The following is a 25,779-nucleotide window of genomic DNA, read 5'->3' as shown; positions in this document are numbered from 1 at the left end:
ATATCCTACATTTCCTTCTATAGATAGTGCCATATAGTAGTATTCTCCATTTTTTAAGAGTATTTTTATAGACTTCTTTTGTGATTATAGTATAAATTAAGATCCTTTATTTTTCTTGGGCTTGCTCTGTAGATGTTTAAAAATTGAACTTTTGTCTTATCTGTGATACTTGGATATTAAACATCTCAGGGGATGTTGCAAAGCTAGGTTTTATAAATGATATCAATGTATTATAAGCCCCTGTCCTTATCTGGGGCCTTTTTCAGATAATAGACAAGGACATTTATCTCAAATTGCCAAGAATCCATAGCAAGAAAGTAACATTCTAAGATGAGATTCACAGAGAGACATCAAAATGTGATTTTGCCTCTTTCAATAATATTCCTCATTGCTTACTCAATGATTGAATTGCTGTGGTGGAAGAAAGGGTGTTTGCTGCTCTGGGAGGAGATTAGGAAATAGGCTGCAGTTTGGTGATATAGTAGAGGCCATCATTGTTCCGTCCTTATGTGTTAGATGCAGACCAGCCCGAGGTATAGATACCTACATTTGTATCTCTTTTTTTCTGAAGGCTTTTCTCACCTTAGTTCACTTACCTGCCTGCAGGCCAGAAATACTGGAGAATTAACACTCCCTAACCAGTGAGTTGGTGTTATGTATTAGTTTCCTCTTCCTGCTGTAACAAATTACTACAAACTCAGTGGCTTAAAACAATAGAGATTTATTATCTTATAGTCTGGACATCAGAAGTCCAACACTGGTCCCATGGGGCTAAAGTCAAGGTATCAGCAAGGCAGTGTTCCTTCTAGAGGATCTAAGGGAAAATCTGTGTCCTTGCTTTTTCCAGCTTCCAGAATTGTTTGGCTTGCGGCACATCATTTTGACCTCTGCTCCCGTGGTCACATTTTCTTCTCTAACTCTGATCCTCCTACTTCCCTTTTATCATGACCCTTCTAATTACTTTGGGTTTACCAGGATAATCTTCCCATTCCAATATCCTTAACCTAATCATATCATCGAAGTCCCATTTGCCTTGTAAAATATACAGACTCTGGGAATTAGGATGTGGATATCTTTGGGGGTCATTATTTACCTCAGTGTATAAACACCCCAGTTTCCTCACTCTTTGAGTGGGAGAACTCTAAGAATATGTTCTACACAGTGCCCAGAGTTTACCAGTGGGGTTGAGCTCTATCTATTCACATTGATTACTAGCTTAATGACAAACTCTTTTCTAGTTGTTTTCCATTTCCTGTTCCACTGCTCCCCTATTTCCTGGAATAACTTCCCAAATTCAGATACTTGCATTCAGGTTTGCTTGTAGCTCAATTATTTAACTTCTGTAAACACTTAGGAGAGTGAATTTCTTTGAGTTCTCCAAGAATGATGGGATCAAACTAAAAGGATACAAGAAACAGCTTGAAGGAACTCTCACTGATCAAACTGGGACAACTGGAGAATCAAAATAAATAATGATCATAAAGGATTTCAACCTATTGAATAAAATAAGAATCCACGAGTCCATGATAAATAAAAGCAACAACAACAAACAAGAAGTGGAAACTCTTCATTATAGTCAAATGTAAGGAATGTGGAAGGGAGGATGGAATTATAAATCATTATTTGGCAAACACAATAATAAATATCCAAGCAAGAATATTCAATGGATGCTAAAATCAGGGAGTGAAAGGAAGAATAACAGGAATTAACATAATCCCAAAGTATTTTCCTATAAACAAGATCATTATAAAGCGTAAATGAGTAACTATGGTGGAAAAAGCTGGTAGACATTATCTTAACCAAATGATCTAATTGGTTAATGGGATGTATTCATAGCATGCGCCTTCTGATATATTGAAAAGAGCTCGGGATTGAGCAAGATGGCGGAGGAGTAGGAGACCTGGATTTCGTCTGGTCTCAGGAATTCAGCTGGATAGGGATCAAAACATTCTGAACACCAACAAACTCAACAGGAGATCGAAGAAAAGAATAGCAACAACTCTCCAAACAGAAAAGCGACCAATTTCTGGAAGACAAAATGACAAGATGAAAAAAATCACCTAAACAAAAAGAACAAGAGGTAGTACTGTCTGCCAGGGACCTACTCAATACGGACATTAGTACGATGTCGGACCTAGAGTTCAGAATCATGATTTTAAAGATACTAGCTGGGCTTGAAAAAACCATGGAAGTTATTAGAGAAACGCTTTCTGGAGAAATAAAAGAACTAAAATCTAACCAAGTCGAAATCAAAAAGGCTATTAATGAGGTGCAATCAAAAATGGGGGCACTAACTGATAGAATAAATGAGGCAGAAGAGAGAATCAGCGATATAGAAGACCAAATGATGGGGAATAAAGAAGCTGAGAAAAAGAGAGATAAACAACTACTGGATCATGAGGGCAGAATTCGAGAGATAAGCGATACCATAAGATGAAACAACATTGGAATAATTGGGATCCCAGAAGAAGAAGAAAGAGAGAGAGGGACAGAAGGTATTTTGGAGCAAATTACAGCAGAGAACTTCCCTAATGTGGGGAAGGAAACAGGCATCAAAATCCAGGAGGCACAAGGAACCCCTCTCAAAATCAATAAAAATAGGTCAACACCATGACATCTAATAGTAAAACTTACGAGTCTCAGAGACAAAGAGAAAATCTTGAAAGCAGCTTGGGAGAAGAGATATGTAACCTACAATGGTAGAAACATTAGATTGGCAACAGACCTATTACAGAGACCTGGCAGGCCAGAAAGGACTGGGATGATATCTTCAGAGCACTAAACGAGAAAAATATGCAGCCAAGAATACTATATCCAGGAGGCTGACAGTGAAAAGAGAAGGAGAAATAAACAGCTTCCAGGACAAACAAAACTTAAGGAATTTGCAAACACGAAACCAGCCCTCCAAGAAATATTGAAAGGGGTCCTCTAAGCAAAGAGAGAGCCTAAAAGCAAAATAGAAGAGAAAGGAACACAGACAATATACAGTAACAGTGACCTTACAGGCAATACAATGGCACTAAATTCATATCTTTCAATAGTTACTCTGAATGTAAATGGACTAAATGCCCCAATCAAAAGACACAGGCTATCAGATTGGATTAAAAAACAAGACCCATCAATATGCTGTCTGCAAGAGACGCATTTTAGACCCAAAGACACCCCCAGATTGAAAGTGAGGAGGTGGAAAACCATTTACCATGCTAATGGGCACCAAAAGAAAGCTGCGGTGGCAATCCTTATATCAGACAAATTAGATTTTAAACCAAAGACTGTAATAAGAGATGAGGAAGGACACTATATCCTACTTAAAGGGTCTATCCAACAAGAAGATCTAACAACTGTAAATTTCTATGCCTCGAACATGGGAGCAGCCAATTATATAAGGCAATTAATAACAAAAGCAAAGAAACACATTGATAACAATACAATAATAGTGGGGGACTTTAACACCCCCCTGACTGAAATGGACAGATCATCTAAGCAAAAGATCAACAAGGAAATAAAGACTTTAAATGACACACTGGAACAAATGGACTTCACAGACATCTTCAGAACATTCCATCCAAAGCAATGGAATACACATTCTTCTCTAGTGCCCATGGAACATTCTCCAGAATAGATCACATCCTAGGTCACAAATCAGGTCTCAACCGGTACCAAAAGATTGGGGTCATTCCCTGCATATTTTCAGACCACAGTGCTTTGAAACTAGAACTCAATCACAAGAGGAAAGTCGGAAAGAACTCAAATACATGGAGGCTAAAGAGCATCCTACTGAAGAATGAATGGGTCAACCAGGAAATTAAAGAAGAATTAAAAAAAATTCATGGAAACCAATGAAAATGAAACCACAACTGTTCAAAATCTTTGGGATGCAGCAAAGGCAGTCCTGAGAGGAAAGTATATAGCAATACAAGCCTTTCTCAAGAAACAAGAAAGGTCTCAAATACACAACCTAACCCTACACCTAAAGGAGCTGGAGAAAAAACAGCAAATAAAGCCTAAACCCAGCAGGAGAAGAGAAATCATAAAGATCAGAGCAGAAATCAATGAAATAGAAACCAAAGAACAGTAGAACAGATCAACGAAACTAGGAGCTGGTTCTTTGAAAGAATTAACAAGATTGATAAACCCCTGGCCAGACTTATCAAGAAGAAAAGAGAAAGGACCCAAATCAACAAAATCATGAATGAAAGAGGAGAGATCACAACCAACACCAAAGAAATACAACCAATTATAAGAACATATTATGAGCAGCTCTATGCCAGCAAATTAGATAACCTGGAAGAAATGGATGCATTCCTAGAAACGTATCAACTACCAAAATTGAACCAGGAGGAAATAGAAAACCTGAACAGACCTATAACCACTAAGGAAATTGAAGCAGTCATCAAAAATCTCCCAAGAAACAAAAGCCCAGGGCCAGATGGCTTCCCAGGGGAATTCTACCAAACATTTAAAGAAGAGTTAATACCTATTCTCCTGAAACTGTTCCAAAAAATAGAAATGGAAGGAAAACTTCCAAGCTCATTTTATGAGGCCACCATTACCTTGATCCCAAAACCAGACAAAGACCCCATCAAAAAGGAGAATTACAGACCAATATCCTTGATGAACATGGATGCAAAAATTCTCACCAAAATACTAGCCGGTAGGATCCAACAGTACATGAAAAGGATTATTCACCATGACCAAGAGGGATTTATCCCAGTGCTGCATGGTTGGTTCAACATTCGCAAATCAATCAGTGTGATAAATACATTAACAAAAGAAAGAACAAGAATCATATGGTCCTCTCAATAGATGCAGAAAAAGTATTTGACAAAGTATGGCAGCCTTTCTTGATCCAAACTCTTCAGAGGATAGGGATAGAGGGTACCTACCTCAATATCATAAAAGCCATCTATGAAAAACCTACAGCGAATATCATTCTCAATGGTGAAAAACTGAGAGCTTTCCCCCTAAGGTCAGGAAGGTGGCAGGGATGTCCACTATCACCACTGCTATTCAACATAGTATTAGACGTCCTAGCCACAGCAATCAGACAACAAAAAGAAATCAAAGGCATCCAAATCGGCAAAGAGGAAGTCAAACTCTCACTCTTTGCAGATGATATGATACTGTATGTGGAAAACCCAAAAGACTCCACCCCAAAACTGCTAGAACTCATACAGGAATTCAGTAAAGTAGCAGGATATAAAATCAATGCACAGAAATCAGTGGCATTCCTATACACCAACAACAAGACAGAAGAGAGAGAAATTAAGACGTCGATCCCATTTACAATTGCACCCAAAACCATAAGATTTTGGGTTTTTTTATTTATTTATTCCTTACCTAGGAATAAATCTGACCAAAGAGGCAAAGGATCTGTACTCAGAAAACTATAAAATACTCATGAAAGAAATTGGGGAAGACAGAAAGAAATGGAAAAATGTTCCATGCTCATGGATTGGAAGAACAAATATTGTGAAGATGTCAATGCTACCTAGAGCAATCTACACATTCAATGCAATCCCCATCAAAATACCATCCACTTTTCTCAAAGAAACGGAACAAATAATCCTAGGGCGCCTAGGTGGCTCAGATGGTTGAGCGTCTGCCTTCGGCTCAGGTCATGGTCTCAGGGTCCTGGGATCGAGTCCCGCGTCGGGCTCCCTGCTCCTTGGGACCCTGCTTCTCCCTCTGCCTCTCTCTCTCCCTCTCTCTCTCTGTCTTTCATGAATAAATAAATAAAATCTTTTGAAAAAATAATATTAAAATTTGTATGGAACCAGAAAAGAACCCGAATAGCCAGAGGAGTGTTGAAAAAGAAAAGCAAAGCTGGCGGCATCACAATTCCGGACTTCCAGCTCTATTACAAAGCTGTCATCATCAAGACCGTATGATACTGGACAAAAACAGACACATAGATCAATGGAACAGACTAGGGAGCCCAGAAATGGACCCTCAACTCTATGGTCAACTCATCTTTGACAAAGCAGGAAAGAATGTCCAATGGAAAAAAGACAGTCTCTTCAACAAATGGTGTTGGGAAAATTGGACAGCCACATGCAGAAGAATGAAACTGGACCATTTCCTTACACCACACACAAAAATAGACTCCAAATGGTTGGAAGACCTAAATGTGAGACAGGAGTCCATCAAAATCCTAAAGAAGAACAAAGGCAGCAACCTCTTCGACCTCAGCCGCTGCCACTTCTTCCTAGAAACATTGCCAAAGGCAAGGGAAGCAAGGGCAAAAATGAACTATTGGGATTTCATCAAGATAAAAAGCTTTTGCACAGCAAAAGAAACAGTCCACAAAACCGAAAGACAACCAACAGAATGGGAGAAAATATTTGCAAATGACATATCAGATAAAGGGCTAGCATCCCAAATCTCTAAAGAACGTATCAAACTCAACACCGAAAGAACAAATGATCCAATCAAGAAATGGGCAGAAGACATGAACAGACATTTTTCCAAAGAAGACATCGAAATTGCCAACAGATACATGAAAAAGTGCTCAACATCGCTCAGCATCAGGGAAATCCAAATCAGAACCTCCATGAGATACCACCTCCCACCAGTCAGAATGGCTAAAATTAACAAGTCAGGAAATGACAGATTTTGGCAGGGATGCGGAGAAAGGGGAACCCTCCTACACTGTTGGTGGGAGTGCCAGCTGGTGCAACCACTCTGGAAAACAGTATGGAGGTTCCTCAGAAAGTTGAAAATAGAGCTATCATACGATCCAGCAATTGCACTACTGGGTATTTACCCCAAAGATACAAATGTAGGGACCCGAAGGTGTACATGCACCCTGATATTTATAGCAGCAACGTCCACAATACCCAAACTGTGGAAAGAGTCAAGATGTCCATCGACAGATGAATGGCTAAAGAAGATGTGGTGTATATATACAATGGAATATTATGCAGCCATCAAAAGAATGAGATCTTGCCATTTGCAACGATGTGGATGGAACTGGAGGGTGTCATGCTGAGCGAAATAAGTCAATCAGAGAAAGATATGTATCATATGACCTCACTGATATGAGGAATTCTTAATCTCAGGAAACAAACTGAGGGTTGCTGGAGTGATGGGCAGTGGGAGAGATGGGGTGGCTGGGTGATAGACATTGGGGAGGGTAGGTGCTATGGTGAATGCTGTGAATTGTGCAAGACTATTGAATCATAGATCTATACCTCTGAAACAAATAATGCAATATGTGTTAAGAAAAAAAAAGAATATAGCAGGAGGGGAAGAATGAAGGGAGTAAATTGGAGGGGGAGACGAACCATGAGAGATGATGGACTCTTGAAAAACAAACTGAGGGTTCTAGAGGGGAGGGATGTAGGGGAATGGGTTAGCCTGGTGTTGGGTATTAAGGAGGGCACGTTCTGCGTAGAGCACTGGGTGTTATGCACAGACAATGTATCATGGAACAGGACATCAAAAACTAATGATGTAATGTATGGTGATTAACATAACAATAAAAAATTTAAAAAAGAAAAAAAAAGAAAGGAGCTCAACATCACTTCTTTGGTATTCAAGCCCAAAGTGCATAACTTGGATCTAATCATGAAAAGAGGGATGTTTTATAACATAACTGGTTCATCCTATTCAAAAATGTCTGTGTCAAGAAATGCAAGGTAAGATTAAAGAACCATTCCAGATTAAAGATATGAAAAACTAAATGCAGCATGTGATCTTGGATTTTTGTTTTGCTCTAAATAACGTTATTTGGGCAATTGGAAAAATCTGAGGAAGGGCTATAGATTTATAGTATTTTATCAACATTAAATTGTCTTGATTTTGTAAGTTGTACTAAGGTCATGTACAAGAATATTCTTATTTTTCTATGTTTAGAATACCTAAGAGAATATTCTGATTTTGAGGAAATGCATACTGAATTATTTAAGGATATAAGGACATCACATCTGAAACTTAAACAGTTCAGTAAAGGGGGGTTGGGATATAAAACATATATAATAAAATGTTATCATTTGGAGAATCTGGATAAAATTATCTGGGAATTCTTTGTACTATTCTTGCAACTTTCATGTATGCCTTAATTCTGAGAAGTTTTTAAAAAGTAAAAAAGTATAAGGGCTTTAAATCATTGAGTCATTGCCCTGCTTGCCAGCAGACTGCTATCTTGTCATTATAAGTAAAATGTCCTCAGCATTCTTTTTTTTAAAATATTTTAGTTTAGTTTAGTTTAGTTTTTAAAGATGTATTTATTTGAGAGAGAGTTTGAGCAGGGGGAGGGGTAGAGGTGGAGGGAAAAGAGAAAAAGAATCTCCAGCAGACTCTCCACTGAGCATGGAGCCCGATGCTGGGCTCCATGATCCTGAGATCATGACTTGAGCTGAAATCAAGAGTTGGATGCTCAACTAACTAAGCCACCCAGGTGCCCCTAAAACGTCCTCAGCATTCTTAAGTCACAGTGTCTCTGTCTTCACTGTGTCCCAAGGATGTGTTGACTATTGAGTATAGAGTTTCTGATACGTTTAACAGCGCACTGGCTTTAGAATCAAAAAACTGTAATTTGAATTCTGGCTCAATAGTTGTGAGACCTTAGAAAAGTCATTTTAATTTTCTTGGCTTCAGACCATGTCTGGAATCTTAAAGGTTTGAATTAAGTGATTCTTCTTCATCCCTTCCAGAACACTCTATGATTTTCTCATGTCCTTTGAATATTTAAATAACTGAATCTATTCTGGCTGTGGTTCATGATGACTCTGCCTTATAATAAATTCCACCTGATGTGACTACTGTGAATTTCCATCAAAGGAATTTCCAATGTAGGGTCATTTGTTTGTTGTTGTAAAGAAGATAAATCCAGCTGAAAAATTCAACAAAATTATTCAGTTTGTGATTCCATTTATAGATTTCTCACATAGGAAATTTTATAAGTTTAGGTAAACAAACTTCATATTAATGACTATTGGGAACAATTTTCTTGGTGTAACAAATAAGCCCTTTTGCTGAGTTGGGATTAAGCTGGTTTGCTTCCAGAACCTCCAGGCATGCGTGAGCTGCCAAATTATGCTGAAGGATAGAATGAACAGTCTAGTGGAAAAAGCTAGAAACAGGGGCTCTGAGCTCAGCTACAGCATCAACCCCACAGCTGCTTTGTTCCTTGATATTTGGCTGGTCATTGCCCTTCCTCTTTCTTAAATAGAGGTAATGAGGCTTGAACCTCTCTCTTGCCTGTCAGGAGTGCTGCGGTGATGAATGAGCATGCCATTTGCAAACTGCTTTGAGTCTTCTGCTAGGGAGATATTTAAGTAACAAAGCATCCTCATCAGAGTACAGCTGGCTCTCACTACAAAGCCAACACCAAGGGATTTTTCATATTAGCATGATCTAGATTGTATTGTAACTAGCCATGCAGGAGGAAAGGAATGGATTGCCCTCTCCTACACCAGTTATTCTTATCTGTCTTTTTCTTCTTTATAGCACTTATCATATGTGTAATTAATTAACTAATTCTTTAACTTAGTTATTCAAGTTGACTTTGTTCTTCTTGGGTCCCCAGTGCCCAGCATGGTGCCTGACAAATAGTAAGGGCTCAATAAAGGCTTCTTTAGTGGTCATTGAAAGAATTATGTAATCCATGATACAATCTTGCTATTCCTTTATGACAAGATTTGAGCTTCATATTCCAATAACCAAATAGGCAATTTCCCATTTATGTGGTTTTAAAGATACCAGTTATGGACCGTAAATAAATAAGTTGACACATGATACATAGTATGTGGGCCTCTCATACATCAGTGGGAACCCCTTGAGGAACTTTAGCATATATACTTGGTAGCAGTAAAATGGATAATTCAGATCGTGGATTCTTTTTTGGTTTGGAAAGTAATTTGTATTATCTCTTTATTTTTCTGGTGAAGAGGCTCTCATATTTTATTTTGTTAAGTTGCTGTAAAAAGTGCATCACTTTTATGTTAGTTTTGAGAAGCTAAATAAGTAACACCACTGAAGTCAGAAAGGTGGTGAGGGAGAAGTAGGGATATACATTGGGATTACTCACTTGCCCTGGATAATTCCCAATCTGTATACTTCTTCTATGGGTGATTGATTTTTGCTTCTATACAGCTTTAAAAGATGAGGCAGTTTGTGTGTTTAACCTTTCAACAACCACCTGTGAGGATTTGAGTCGTCTGTCCCTAAACCTTTCTTTGTTCTGGTGCCCAAAGCCTGATGACCTGAAGTCATGTATGAAATGGGGGTGAGGAAGGATGGGGACTCTCTTAGTGACTACATCAATTCCTTAATGGTAGTTGAGATTGGGAAATAGCCGTTGTTTTTGAAAGCTGTGTTTTTTCACTCTCTGTATAAATTCTGGGGAGGTCTTTTTTGTATTTATTTTGGACACATGATCTGTGGTCACAGATCCCTTTGCCTTCCTGAAGAATGATGTTAATTATGTCACTTTCATTGTTCAAAATCTTTCACAGCTCCCCAACAGTTGCAGAATAAGGTCTCAGGCTTTTATTCTGGCACTTGGTTTTCCTCCTAATCAAATTCTAGGATAGTTTTGTGGTTATGAGCATAGATTCTGGAATTAAATATCTGATTCTGTCTCTTGGGTGATCTTGGGCACATTGCTTACCTTTCTAAGCCTTCCCATTTTCTCATGGAGAAAATAATGGAAACTAGTCATGGGGTTGTTTTGAAGATTAAATTAAATTATGCATATAGAGTGCTCACTATTGTGCCTAGAACACTACGAAGGCTCAATAAAAGCTTATTTTTACCATCTCTCTCTCCTGATCCAGCAACTAATTACTGTTGCAAGTACTATTGCAAATACCCCATAATTTACATTTTGTTTAGCTGTCTTTTGCCCCATGCTTTTCCTTACTCCTTCCCCACTTTCCCAGGTTCAAGTGTTCTTCATTCTCTGGTGCTCTGTCACAGTGCTGCCTTTTCTCTAAATGCATCCACGAATGTAATTCCTACTTTCCTGCTCTCCACAGTTTTTAAGTGAGCTCTCCTTTCTCTAAATTCCCTTGACATTTTTTTCTGAGTTTGAAAGTGGCAGCCGTTTGAATCAAGGATGCTCTTCTGGATTCTCACTTAGGGAGTTGAGATCTGGAGCAAATTTCTTCCTTTCTCATGCATCTCAGAGATGAGGTAATGTCAGTCCTCTCTAGCATGCTACCTGACCCTAACTACTAAACACACCCACCCTGTGATCATGTCCAGCGTATAATAGATGCTCAATATGTATTCAGGGAAAGGATCTTATGGAGCGAAAGGAACTTTTTGTGGTTATTACATATATCACTCCATCAGAAGATCTCGTTTCAGCCCGAACTGAAATTCCTCAGGAAGTGTGTATAAGTGAAATTCTGAGAGCTTTTGAGCTTTGAGCCTGGGAGGATTTGGTGGCAGTCGGATACATTTTATGATTCATGAATTTAAGTTGGTTTTGGGGATTCCATATGAGAGAGCTGAATCTTTTTGGATTAATAGTTCTTTTCTCTATGACAGCTATCATTTATAGTCATGGCCCAGGTTAAAAACGACTGCATGGGAAGGAGAGTGCTTTGGTATTTGAAAAGATTATGATGGATTATTTCTCTCTTGCCATCTTTTCCTTTACAAGATGGCAGGAAAAAATTAAGTCCTCTATATTTTGAATAAATGTCTCTTTTTAAGAAGAATAGAAATGGCCTTAGGGAGGTGCTGCTTATGGTTTTGCTTAGCACACTGATTTGTGCAAGATGTTGGGGTAAAAACAGAAAGGAACTTTCCACATATATTATAGGAGCTAAAGTAAGATTTTCATAACGAGAACTATATATCACCACAGATTATTCATCCTTGATAGACTAAATGAAATAAACCTGAGGCAGTTATCCTGATAATGCAAGGTAGAAAAGTCTGGGGGCAAATCTTTGTTTTCCTATTTCTGAACTAGGAATATTTCTGAAATAGTTTCAGTTTCTCCACTCACTGGTTGGGAGATCTTGGCCAGGTTGATATCTTTTTCAGTTTCTCCATCTGTAAGAGGAGGATGTTAAGCTAAATCATCTGTGAAAGTTCCTACGACATTCATTTCTCACTAAGCCTCCGACAAGATGCCATCAGGTCAGAGGCACCCATTTGATGAATGAGGAAAGCAAAACTCCCTTTGTATGTCATTGTGAAGAATGAGTTCACAGTGACAGCTGGCTAATTGTATGTACCCATCCAAGCAAGCCTCCCAAGCAGGGCTGTTGTGGGCTGCATTGTATACCTCCCAAAATCATATAATGGAACCTAACCCCTCAGTACCTCAAAATGTGGCTGGATTTGGAGATAGGGCCTCTAAAATGGTTTTAAGTTAAAGTGAGGTCATTAGGGTGAGCCCTAATCAAGTATGACTGGTGTCCATATATAAAGACGAAAATGGGACACAAACACACAGAGAGGGAAGAGCACAAGCCTAAGTGCCCAGTCCTTGATGCAGAAGTTGGACATATATTTACTCATTTGGTTGGGGAGGAGAGGAGAAAACAACAGTTAAGATGCCGGAGATTCATTAGTGAATAAGGACAATGTAGTTGCTCCCCCTGTATTTATTTTCTAGTGGTACATGAGATCAACAGCCTTTATGATTGCTAAGAAGAGAAAACAGGCTGATGAGAGAAGGTAGAACAGGCCGAACTAACTTAATCTGAGGGTTTGGGGAAGGCTTGTTTAAAGAAGCTGCAAGGAGAGAGTGAAGATTAAGTAAGGAAAGAGGAGGAGGTGTTCTAGGGAAGGGAGAGGCTGTGTGTGAAGCTGGGAAGTTTTGACCAAAAATCTGAAAAGCAGTATAGTGTAGCTGCAGTGCTGAGAGCAAGAAGCAGGAATGGGAAGAAAACTGAAGCTAGTGAGTTAGAAAAGATAAGCAGCTTAATGCTTTTTATAAGAGGAAGAATCTGAGACTAGGGCTGTGACTACGGGCTATTCTAGACCCTATCATTCATTCTCTAATCTCCAAGAGAAATAGCCAGGAGATGCTTAAGCCAAACATGTGCATTTTTTTTAGAATTCATGGAGAGAACTTTTGCTCTGGATTTTCCTTTTTTATATTCCCTGGGGAACTGGCTGGTACAACTTAAAACTTGAAACTTAGGAACCTTAGGTTTAACTTGAAGTTCTCCTCACTCCCAGAATATGCATTGCCTGTGAAGAATGGTACCCAAATGAGAGAGGGATTAGGAGTAATTTCAGGAATATTAGGCAGTTCTGCTTTGAGAAAATGAGAAATGGAGAGGGAAAAGATCAGTTTAAAAGGCTCTTCTTTCACCCAACTTTAATTTGTCCTTTCTCCACTTTTGCCATGGTTGCATGGTACAGAGCTTTTAGGGAGGGAGGTAGATGTTTGTCTGCACTCTGCCCCTACGAAGTTTTCTGTTCCTAGTGTCTGGCATTTCTGTGGTGGTTGCATGGCTTTTTTTCCAATTCCTCCCTTAGTATCATTACTCTTTCCAAAACTCCTCCCCAGCAGGGCCATTGGTAGTTATGGAACGTGAGGGAGATTGTTTATGAATTCCTGCTAGTCTTTACAGTGCAAGGTTTTCTGGGAAAAAACAAAACAAAAAAGATGGCTGTACTGTTTCGAATAAAGCTTTCAGAGTTTGGGGATTAGGAAAGTGTATTTCACTAAACTATAAAGAATATGTACTCATCACGTAGGGAGTATTTGGGGCTACCATACCTACTGACAATTGTTAGATGTCCAGAAAATGTGAACTGTTGTGTCGTGTGTTCAGAATAGCACCTTGGAGGCTAAACAAAAATCCCAACACAACGCTCGTGGATCACTATGAGTGGCTCAGCCCAAGCAGATGTCCTGGGTTACACGATTTCAATAAACTTGGACTGAAGTTAGGGGAAAATATCCCAAGCCTCAATACAGAAGAAAAAAAAAAGGAAAGAAATGCTGTTGCCCAAATCAACCAAATGGCAACTTGCTCTCTGCAGCAGTCTTTTTAAAAATCTATTACCGGACAAAACAAAATCTAACTAGAAAGATGAATCTGCTTCTAGCAAAAACTTGTTAGTCACTCCAAAGTCAAAGTTATGAATGACTTCATTCATTCAATAAAACTCTATTGACTTTTGGATTGTCCAGTGTTTTTCATTGTCTACAAGATGCTTGTCTCAATTTATGTTCCTAATGGGAAGCTAACTATAACTTACATTGTCTGTCTCGGGAAATAGAAAAGAATGAAGATATCTGTAGAGTGGTTATTTGAATCTTTGTACAGAGAGAGACCAATAATTCACAGGGTGGGTTGATAGATTCTGAAAACAGGCTTGGACAAATCTCCCAATGATAAAAATGCCATTAAGCATTATGTTCACCAATATACTTGTTAATAGCAGAATTAGGGAAAAGAAACTTTCGTACTAATCTGTTCTTGCTACCATGAATTTCTATTCTCAGGAATTAATCAAATTAAGAATCCAAAAGAAATCCTGCAAGAATTGATTCTACATTCAGAAGTGCTTTGTATTAGGTTATACTATAATGTCTTTGACCTATTTTACTTTTGGGAACAAGGAGGGGGTAGTGTGTGAGTTTGGGAGTAGATGCATCAAAGTATGACTTGTCCTTTATTGCTATTCCCAGTGCAAGATGTTCTTATGCCACTAAAAAAATCGTATTTTTTCCCTAAATAAGTGAAACAGAAATATTTGTATTTCCTAGGCAAGGAGCGAGTGAAACAGAGGATTAATTTGTGCTTTACATCATCAGTTTCCATTTTCTAAGCATGCACTTCCGATTTCTTGGACCCTACAGACACCAAAGGAAACCTATACTGACTGCAGGTCACTGACTGGGGTAGACGAAAGAAATTTGGGCAATCTCTCATCTGTTTACAACTTAAGTTTTACGTATTACCACAGCTGAGATTCCACATGGAGGCCCCAGGGCTTGGGAGGTTTATCAAACTGCTCTTGCAAGCTTCTTTTATCTCACCAGGGAGGTACTTCCCCAGGGATCATGTTGAATGGCTAAAAAAAAATTAAATTGGGAGCAAAGCTCTTTCTGGGACCCATAGCCTCCTTGTATTACTCAGCCTCTCCCTCTCATTTTTGCACAAAACCTTGCTCTATCTTCTCTCCTACGTCAGCTTCCTATGTAGTTACTCTGTATTTTTGGTAGCCTCTTTTCCATCACAGGAATGTTTCCAGAATCTCCAGTTTCTCTGGGAAGATTTCTTCCATGTCCTCCAAAGCTCTGTAATCAGGGGGATTTGCCCCCTCTGCCCAAGATACCCTCCCTCTGGATATTGGCTTGGTGAACACTCACCTCATCTTTTAATTCTGTGCTTAAATTGTGAGATTTGAAGTTTGGAGTTCCCAGCCTGACCCGGGTTCTTCTTCCTTGTGGTTTCGTGCCACCAATTCATCCTTTTGGTGATAGTTCTCATACTAGGTGGTCCTTTATGTAGATGTCCACCTTCCTCAGTGCCCTGGAGAGCATGAGCACAGTAGGCTCATTTTCATGCCCCTAGTGCTTGACATAGAAAAGGTAAAATGCCCCCGAAAAGAAAGAATTGTTCAATCCTGGATATCTATGTAGTAGATGATTATACAGACTTTAATATCGTGCTTTCCAAGAATCTTTAATAATATGGAAAAATGCTTATTTTTTTGTGTGACAGAAAAAAAACACTATACAAAACTATATACACCAGGATTCTAATTCTGTATTCATAAACACGTATTTTTATAATTACATGTATATATACATATATAACTTTATGCACAGACCAGAAGAAAGCATACCAAAATCTCACTTGGTTTTTTGGAATTGTGGAATTATGTGCTATTTTTTCTTAATACATATTTTTCTCCAGATTCTCTATAGTGAACATATAGTACTGTTATAATCAAAAGAAAAAAATAGCATTTCAAAATGAATGGCAGATAAGAACTGTTTTCTGATGTGGGGAAGGGGTCACACCTAAACCGGTTAGAATAAAATTAGGTGAAATCAAGCATTGTTTTAGCGTGTAATGCTCTAACAAGAAGGAAAATAATATGGGAGCATACATTTTAGTTAGGAGTCATAGTTGCCTTCTTTTCAGTTTCATCGGTAGAATGGGAGATACTTAAACCAGTTTGCCTCTTAGAAGATAGAGAGTAATATATTTTTTAATTAAGGGCTATTGAGATCACAAAGATATGGGATTAGGTATAAAACTTCCCACTTTAACAGTTCTCCAGGGATTGTATCCTCCCTGCACCCCATACTCTGGAATGATTTACAAGAAAGTTAAGATTAGATTACATAAGGAATTGAAACAAGTCTTTGCTCTGAATAATGTGGAATAGCTTTAAAATATAGATCAGAGATATTGTTAAAATGTGTGACTAACTTTAAGGGTTACAAAAGAAAAACACTGAGGCAGCATTTTTCCTCTTACTTAGGCCTATTGCATTAATTCCGTGTTAACAATCTTTTTGTGGGAAGGCCCATGAAAGATCCTAGACAGGTCAGGAAACCTACTCTTTTCCTTGCTTCCCACTTTCAGGAAAGAACTGAGCCAGTCAAGCAAATGAGAAGGCCAGCCCAGTACTCTGAGAGCCTCTTCAGATAGAAAAAAGTTTAGTGGTTAGTCTTGGGTCTTGGAATCTGACAGCCAGAGTTGAAACCTGGGCTTTATCACTAATGACTGGTGAACTGAAACTCAGTTTCTCTATGTGAAAAATGGAGATCTACCTACTCATAAAGTTATTAACAGTTACATGAGATAATACAGGTCAAATGCTTAGCACATCTGGAATATGCCAAGTGTTTCACATAGAGCAATACATGGTATCTACTCAGACTTCCACCCCACCCCACCATTTTTAAACATTTTTTTCTTCTGCAGCTTCACTCTCTTCCATTTGTTTGTATGCAGATGTTGTCACAAACTTTGAAAAGTTGTCCTTTATTTTTTCCTCTCTTTGGCTTGCTGTTATTTCCATGTATTGATCTCAGGTTTGGGCCTTAAATTAGACCGCTATAACTCAGATGCCTCATTGCTAGGCATTCCTCCCTTTTCATTCTTTTTTCCCCTTCTGTCTCAAGTGACAAACTGACTTTTGGGCTATGTGTTCTACACGCCAGATCCAGATTTAGCTTGCAGACCATTTTATAAGTGAACAACTATAAGTTTTAATCATATAGACCCCAAGTTAAAATTCTGCCTCTTGCCAGCTGGCTTCAGGTAAGTTGCTTGCATCTCTGAGGCTGAGTACCCATTTTTATCATTCTCTAATGTAGGGACAGTAAGATTCACCTCCTGGGGGCAATCAAGAGGATTAAATGTAAATGATCTGTGTGAAGCTCCTAGGGGAGAGCTATATACAGCGTTTTCCTACCTTATTCCTTCAGAAGTCACTATGGTAAATGGTTTGTTTTCCTTCCCCCATGACTACCCCGTTTTTCTGTTTATATTAGTGAAACATGAGAACAAGAAGACTGATGCATTAAAATACCACTTAATTCAGGACAGCCCCCTTATTAGGAATTCATGAGCATTCTGTCAGGGACCAGGCTAAAATCTACCTTGTCATTTAATCCTATCGGACAAAGAGGGAGGCCAAGGAGGAAAGGAGAAAAGTGGCAATATCTGAACCACACTGTGCCTGGAGCTACTTAAGTGAGGTGCATGAGACTGGTTTTGCTTCATAAAAAGTAATGTGTAACTGACAATGGGATATGTTGGGGAGGCTATTGCATTTATTTAAAAAAAGACACCTTTTTAATGTTCTATGGCTTCCAGATGGACTTATTTGAGGGAACAGTTTCCTGAGTATAAGTATCCCACAAACTCCACAAACTTGGTGGATTGTACAAAAGCCTTTTGTTTCCAGATATGTCAGATACCACACTTATAACTACCCAATTACATGAACTTCAAATTTCCCCACATAAGCTTTTGAGCTAAACACTGAGTTTGTCAGTGATTTTCCACTAGCCTTCCCTGGTTTACTGCAAAGGAAAGAATGAGCTTAGAATCTCCTCCACAAAAGCTTTAAAACTTTAATTTTCTAAGCAGGTAACAGAGAGGAGAGTATAGGGAGAATTAAAGATTAGAATTAAAATTTAGCCTGATATAAACAGTTTTGATGTGTAGCTCACAGATCTCCAGCACATAAAGCTTGTTAAGGGGGAAAAGAGAAGTGCATTTTAATACATAAAGAAAACTTTCAATGTCATCTCCCATTAGCTCTCCCTTGGTATATTTACTCTGCCTTACCCACGTGCCCTGTGGCCTCCAGCCTCTGCCTTTTCATACATGCTCCTCTCTCCACTTTAGAAGGGGCCTGGACAGAGGAAGAGGAAGCTAGAAGTGAAGGACCCCATCATGGTGACCACTTACAGAGCTTTATGGTGTCAGGCAAATGACTATTCCTACGGACCTTAGTTTCCTTATCTGTAAATTGTAAAGAATACCACCCAGTTCACCAGAATTGTTTTGGGGATCAAGTTAAATCCTCAACTTCTCAGGATCTGTAGGATGGAATAGTACCCTGAGACATACCAATGGTAAATGGCTGTGGGAAATGCTGTGTACTTTATATTAGTGCCATCAAGTCTCTGAGGAATTCTACAATACAAAAAACAAAACAAAACAAACCCATTTAGTTCTGTTAACCTGTGCTGGGCAATGCCGAACCAGCAAGTACAGAAATAATGAATTCCATTGTCATCTCCTTATTTTTACCATAGGCCCTAAGTTTCTGACTCAGAGTTCAGAGAGAAGGAGCTGATCTCAGTGCATGTGGGGAAGGAGGGGAGGGCAGGGATGAGAAAGCATGCCCACCCGAGTCCTGCAGAGATTTTAGGCCAAGATAATTCTATAGCTCTGGAGGGTGATTCTAAAACTCACCTTTAAAGAAATATTTTCCCTCCAGTTAACCACTTATGAATAATAATAATAATAAAGTCTATCTGCAACCAGGGTAAGAGTGAAAGGATGGAGGTGAAGAAAGCACTTTCAGTTGTAGTTAGAATGCATCAGAAGTAGTTAAATCCCCCTTTTCAATGACTAGTAAAGCAGAAAGTATGTTTTTCCTGGCAAAGTGCTAGAAATACAAAATATTTTTCTTCCTCCATTATAAAAATAGGAATGAAGAAAAGAAAATGCTTTGGAAGATGAATGCAGAGATAGAAAGCAAACAAGTAAAGAGTTGATTGTGGAGTTTTCAGCAAATGAATGAATGAATGCATGAATGAATGAGTAGAAAACCACATGAGAGAAAATAATGGACTTTGGTAAAGTGTGCTAAAGAATGGAGATGATTCCTTTTTGCTAAACTAAACCCACAGCCAAATTAGAAAACTTGATATTCAAACATTGCATTTGTTTTATATATTCATGGCATCAGTTCAATTTGTCATTAAACAGGCAAATTTGAGAATGCCTGTTTTAAGTAATACCTCCAAAAATAACCTCGTAAAATCAGGTTGAGATACATTATATGTCCTGAGAGCAGCAGGAAGCAAAAGGGAAAATATGAAATTAGAAAGTGACCTGTAATTGTCACTTCACTGGTAAAGGTGATATAACCTCCATTATCCATCAGGAACTTACTTTGATGCCTAATTTCACTGGCTGTCTAACTTACCACATTGAATTAAGCACAAATGAAGAAATACTTGGCTAGGGAAAAAAGTACCATGCCATTTTGCTTTCTGTCAACTGAAAACCAACCCAATTAGGACAGACAAGGAAAAATAAGCTCAAAATATTTTATTGGAGGAATAAAAGTTAAAAGGGATTGTTTCCCCCAAACTGGCCTGGCAAAAGGTAGTTGACAAAAACACCAGATTCCCTGGTACCTTCTATATATCCAGAGTTGAAAAATTGTTGTTTCCCTTCATTTATTCCACTAATATTTGAGTGATGATAATGTGCCAGGTTCAAATCATTGCTTTATCGGATAAACGATGCCTCCTTTTTCCTCCCTGCTCTAAAGCCTGATGCTTCAGTGTCACTCCCCTTTCATTGTTTGCAGAATTACGAGGAGTTTGCTAGATGGTGTATACTGCTCTCTGTAGATATTTGAAGACAAGAATTACCCAACAGGAAATTTCCCCAAGGTTGCATCCAAAGCAACATCAATTCTCTGCTTCCTACATGTACTTGGTAATATCAAGAATGTAGAAGCTTTTGTGACCCTCCGGTTCTGCCCTTGTGCTGAATTTTGTCCTGAGTAAATAAGAACTTGAGGATATAGAGCATTTTTGAAGCAAGGGCACTAGAGGTTGTTGAGAACTGTGAGAAATGAGCTCTACACGGGAGTCTAGAAAGCTGCAGGACCCAGAGCAATAGACGGGAGTGCAGAGTTCTCAATGGTCAGGGGAGTCTGACCAGGGCAAGTTACAATTCTTCTCTGGGTATAGGTTTTTCTCATCAAGAAAGGAAGGCTGTGGGAAGAGATGCTTCTAGCTCAAATACTCGTTTTTCTGCTGCAGCTCATTTGCTTCAGCATATGAAAAAAAATGATTTTTTTCTAAATGATTCATGAAACAAGGAATTTTACAAAGAAAGAAATCCTTTCAGCTTGCCTCACCTGCGTGTTCTTTCTGCTTCCTTCTTCCTGCTTTTGCTCAGCTGGCACGTGCTAGTTCTCAGTCCCTTTTTTACAATCTGATCGTTCCTGGTGTGATGGCATGTCCCTGGCAGCAGGTGCCATCTGGAGAAGCTTTTCTTTATTTCTCTGTATTATTCATCTGCATTTTCAAATGGTTCCTTTTTCCTCTAAGTATATCTTCAGCCCCTTCCCACCTCCCCCAACACACATACTTTGTGGAACTGACCTTCTACCTAAATCTAGCTTGTTTTCTGTCCGAAATTTCACACACACATTTCCCAGGAAACATAATTCTGCCAAACTCTATTTTTTTTGGCTGAAAAATGCCAAATGTACAGAAGTTGTTCTGTTTTCTATTAACCATTTACTTGTCTCAGCAGATATCTTCACACAGATATATGGGCTAATATGAGTCTAAGCATATAGAAAGGCATTTAAAAAGGACTAACATGTAATATATTTTGGAATACTGCATAGCTCTGTTTTAGACTTTGATGGAGAGTGTGGATACTACTAAAAAAATTCAGATTTTAACAAAACCCTTACAGAAAAGGAATGTGACATATCTGTCTCCTTATAAATGTGTCTTATCTCTATTTTTTTTAACCACATTTAGTGATGCATGGGATAGAGTAATATGCCTTTTTGTTCGTGAGGATGTTTCCCTCCATTAGGTCTGATCAGTAATATTTAAAATATAGAAATCCTTTTCATTTAAAATATCTTCACTAAAATAGGTATTTCTTCCCTTAGAAAAAGAATTCAAAACTTTTTAGGGCCTAGTTTTAAAAAGCATCATGCTTTAGTTGATTTATTTTGGTAGTTGTTTTAGGGATGTGAAATATATCACCACTGCAACTAGCAAGAACTATAAATGATACATTATTGCAAGTGTTCTAAAAAAATCAGAACAAAACTAATTTATTATAGTTCTGTCTTCATTATACACCACATATTGGTGAGTTAAACACAACAAAATTGTCTTTTCTTTTAAAAGTGTCTACTAAAGATAAAAAGAATAAGGTAACAATTAACATGTAGTTTGTTACATTAAAAAATCTGATATACATATTTCTATTGCCTGTTAGCTTATTCTTAGCCTCTTTAACTATTACAAAAAAAGAAAAATCATTGTTCAAAGGCAAACATTCAATTCAGTTGATACAACATTACAGTACAGTCAACTAACATCATTCAAGGAAGGTAACAAGTCTAGCCTTAGCTTCTTGAGTTAAAAGTCTGTAGACCAGATTGCTACAAAAGGTTCAATGCTGCTTCACACTTTATGTTAGCTTTTTGGAGGACATGGTAATTTCTACTGATGGCTTCAGAAGAAGAGGTCATGCTATTGGTAAAAGCACAGGGGAACCCCAACCTGTCATTAATAATTTTATTGAGCATTGTAGTTAGAACAGCATTTCTGAGTTTAGCACAACAACTAAAACAAAATAATAATAATCATAATCATAATAATGATAAGAATAAAAACCAAACACAAACTGGAAGCCTAGAGATGCTGCCAGCCGTGTCAAACCCTTGCGATACGCTATACTAAAAAAATTTGAAATATCCACCTGTCCTCTCCACTCTGCCACAAACTAGCAAAGTCAAAAATACAAAAGTCTTCAACTTGTTACTTTTGCAGAATAAAGCAAAAACGTCTTTGTGCTCCTTACTACCAGAAGCGAAATATCCACTGAGTTACCACATGTAATAGCTTCTGGATGTGTCAACCTGGGTTGGCTTGGTGTCTGCAGAACCATCTTTGTCTTTCTCACTGTCACCTTCCCAGAGGTTAATGAGTGGTGGGTACAGCTCATTTAGTGGGATTGAAGAAGTTTTTTGCATATACTTTTTTAATGAATGGTGGTAGTTTTTTCTCTTAAACCTTTTGGCAATGTACACAGCAATGGACGCAAGGCTAATGATGGCAAACATGGACCCCATTACTGCAGCAAGGGCCGTACTTGTTTCTTGATCAGAAATGTCCAGTGCAAAGGCGGCATTTTTAGTTGTGACATTAACACAGGACTTTTGAGTCTGCTGATGAATATTGGACACTGTGAGACACACTTCATAATCTGTGGAAGGCTGCAGATGTGTTAAGTTGTACTCATGAACATCTACTGGGACCCTGGCAGTATATGTTATGTGAGGATTGTCAATCTTCATGGTGGCAGATGACCATTTTAAGTTTGATGTCATGACATTGGAATTAACTTTCCAGGACACTAAAATGGAATGAGATTCTGTCTGCTTGACATATATTTTCAGCACCTGGGTACCATCCAGAAGGGTTCCATTAACCTTAATTGTTACCACACGCGTGTCGGCCCCTTCGACATTCTGGGCAACACAGGTGTATCTTCCTGAGTCTTCAGTTTGTATGTTAGATATTTCTAAAGTACCTTCACTACTTAGCTTGTATTTATCTGAAAGTGTATCCACAGTTATCTTGTTTCCAAGAGGAGTGACCCAGTAAATTTCGGGTTCTGGCTCAGCCATGGCCCGACAGTCTAGAAAAACTGTTGTGCCAATATCCATGTTTAAATGATTCGGGAATGTGTCGTGAGATATCATTGGGAGGCACTGTTCACTTGAATCCTGGATTAAAACTTCCTTTACCTGGTGCCCTCTATATTCAGGTGGCATGGCGCAAAACATGGACAAAGGCTCCATGAAGCGGATGTTGGTCTTGTTGGAGTTAATCCAGTGGATGACACAATCACACCTCAAGGGATTGCTGTGGATACTGATCTCACGAAGATTGGGAAGGGATTCTACTGTCTTTTGGTAAACGGCATTCAAGGCATTATTGTTCAACATCAAGCTTTCTAGGGCAGGAACACTTCGAAAAGCCAAGCGGTGGATATAAGATAATTTGGGGTTATTAGTGGCTTCTAACTTTGTGAGTTCAGGCAAGTTATCAAGGGCATAACGATCCACAGAAACAAGTTCCCCCATATTGTTGATTCCCAGTTCTTTTAGCCGAAGCATATTTTTGAAATCCCCTTCTTGGATTTTGTGAATGGGGTTTTTGTTGAGGTCTAAGAATTTTAAATTTGGAACTTTTTGCAGGGCAAGCTGAGGAACCTTGACCAGTTTGTTATCATAAAAAGACAAGCTTTCGAGGCTGTCCAAGCCTACCAAGGCATTTCCAGGAATATCAGTGAGATACATTCCTGCCAAAACCAGGCTTCTCAAATTTGAGAGGGGTTTAAAGTTCATATCTAGAATTCCAATCACGGGGTTTTCCCCAATCATGAGAATTTCCAGGTTGGGTGTTGAATCAAACCAGCGGCTATCGATAACTTTCAATTTATTGGAGTTCAAATGAAGCCTTAAAAGATTTTTTAAGCCTGAAAAAGCATTAGCAGAAATAGTGCTAATCTGGTTATGGTTGATATAGAGTTCTTGAAGGTTGCTGAGGTCTTGCAGACAGTAATCAGTCATTTCTGTAATCTGATTTTCCTCTAAATGTAGAGTAGTGAGCTGGGTCAGGTTTGCCAGCCCTACTTCCTTAATATTTGTAAAGTTGTTTTGGGAGAAATCTAGCTCAGTCAAGTTGAAAAGCTGCTGGAGCTCATCCACGGTCTTTGCGATGTTATTGCTCTGTAAGAGAAGCACTTGGGTATCACTAGAAAGGTTGCTGGGAATCCTTGTTAAGCGGAGATCATTGCAATCAACAGTAGTGGCTTCTCGATATGTTGATTGTGGGGTAAACCAGGGCCTAATTTCACATACACAAAGTTGTGGACACTCACTATTTTGTAGGGAAGATCCAGTTAATGAAGTCATTAGCAAGCCCAGTACCAACAGGCGAGCTGCTAAAGCAAAGCCCATCCTAGCCATGCTGGCTTGCCAAGCAAGCTCAGCTCCTGACACCCCTAAGTTTCAACAAAAGTTGAACACTAGATAGTGGTATGTAGGACAGCAAGCAGAAAATGTAAACATTCAAGCAAAATCTTGGTTGAGATGTGTAAAATTCCAGAGTCCAAAGGTATGGTTTTCAGGAGTTTTCAAAAGGCAGGAAGCAACTGGGAGTCTTAACTGTGTCTCTCAATTCCAGGCATGCCCACAGCTCTGTGGTATAAGTTACTTCAGTCAAATCAAAGTCTGGAGATGTGCCTGAAAATTAGATTAGGACAGACGTTATGTTTTTTTCCATATACTTTCTATATTATAGATTTTCTTTTGTCTACTAAAAAGGCATAATCACAAATCTATTAACAGAATATTCAAATAACTACACAAGCTTTTAAATTACAGTATACTTTTCTATATTCCACTTACTACACTAAAAATAGTTGCCACTTTTACAGTTTAATTGGGTAAAATCGTCAAATGCACACACATACTCACACTTAATAGGGACACTCAGAAAAACATACAGATGTCATTTTTTTAAAAACAAAGTTGGCTTTAAAAATTGCAAGGCTCCAAAAAGTCAAAAGCAAAGCATGAAACGCAGTTTATAAGAGACTCAAAGTTCATTTTTAGTTATTTATATTTTATTTTATTATTTTTTTAAAAGATTTTATTTATTTATTTGAGAGAGAGAGAAAGAGAGAGAGAGCACGAGAGAACACAAGCAATGGAAAGGGAGAAGCAGGCTGCCCAAGGAGCAGGGAGCCCGATGCATGGCTTGATCCCAGAAGTCTGGGATCATGACCTGAGCCAAAGGCAGATGCTTAACCAACTAAGCCACTCAGGCACCCTTAATTTTAACTAATTGTTTTTATTTGTTTTCAGCAGTTTTTCTTTTCCAAATGGTATATTCTGTAGATATATTCAGCCAATGCTTTTCTAGCTCAGTTATTCTTATGCAAAAAATTAATTTACTACAATTACAAAAAGAAAATGTCAGTTTTTATATTCTAACAGTCACAGCTGATCTCGACTGAATAAAATAGTCAAAGGATTTTACCCCACTATTATCACCGATCTTCATGAAAAACACACGCATACTTACACATGTTTAACTTCAACAATCTCCTGGGAATATCACTGGCCACTCAGTAGCTATAAAGCATGGATATATTGGATATATTCTTTTTGGGGGACATATTCTTTAATATCTTTAAGCCTCAGCTTCTTCAACTATATAAGATAGGGTTGGTCATTAGGATTATCAAGGGAATTAAAGGAATCTATATAAAGCTCAAAAAGTTATTTATATTTATTGTCATCCTTTTT

At 38.4% G+C, this 25,779-nt stretch overlaps 1 protein-coding gene across 2 annotated transcripts in view; it reads right to left on the bottom strand.

The window, feature by feature from the left end:
• Positions 1–15,589: 15,589 nt before the first annotated feature.
• The window catches only part of LRRN1 (leucine rich repeat neuronal 1), a 63,409-nt gene continuing 53,219 nt past the window's right edge, over positions 15,590–25,779 (bottom strand). For both annotated transcript variants that reach the window (XM_025885574.2, XM_073901570.1), the window contains exon 2: positions 15,590–24,711. In XM_025885574.2, the coding sequence (XP_025741359.1) occupies positions 22,285–24,435 (2,151 nt within the window). In that variant the 5' untranslated portion in view covers positions 24,436–24,711 and the 3' untranslated portion in view covers positions 15,590–22,284. The remainder of the gene's footprint in view (positions 24,712–25,779) is intronic.

Source organism: Callorhinus ursinus, unplaced genomic scaffold (genome assembly GCF_003265705.2).
Source record: "Callorhinus ursinus isolate GAN/ISIS: 27379988/994484 unplaced genomic scaffold, GSC_fseal_2.0 scaffold15, whole genome shotgun sequence".
Lineage (NCBI taxonomy): Eukaryota > Metazoa > Chordata > Mammalia > Carnivora > Otariidae > Callorhinus > Callorhinus ursinus.
This window is presented reverse-complemented; position numbering and strand designations above follow the sequence as displayed.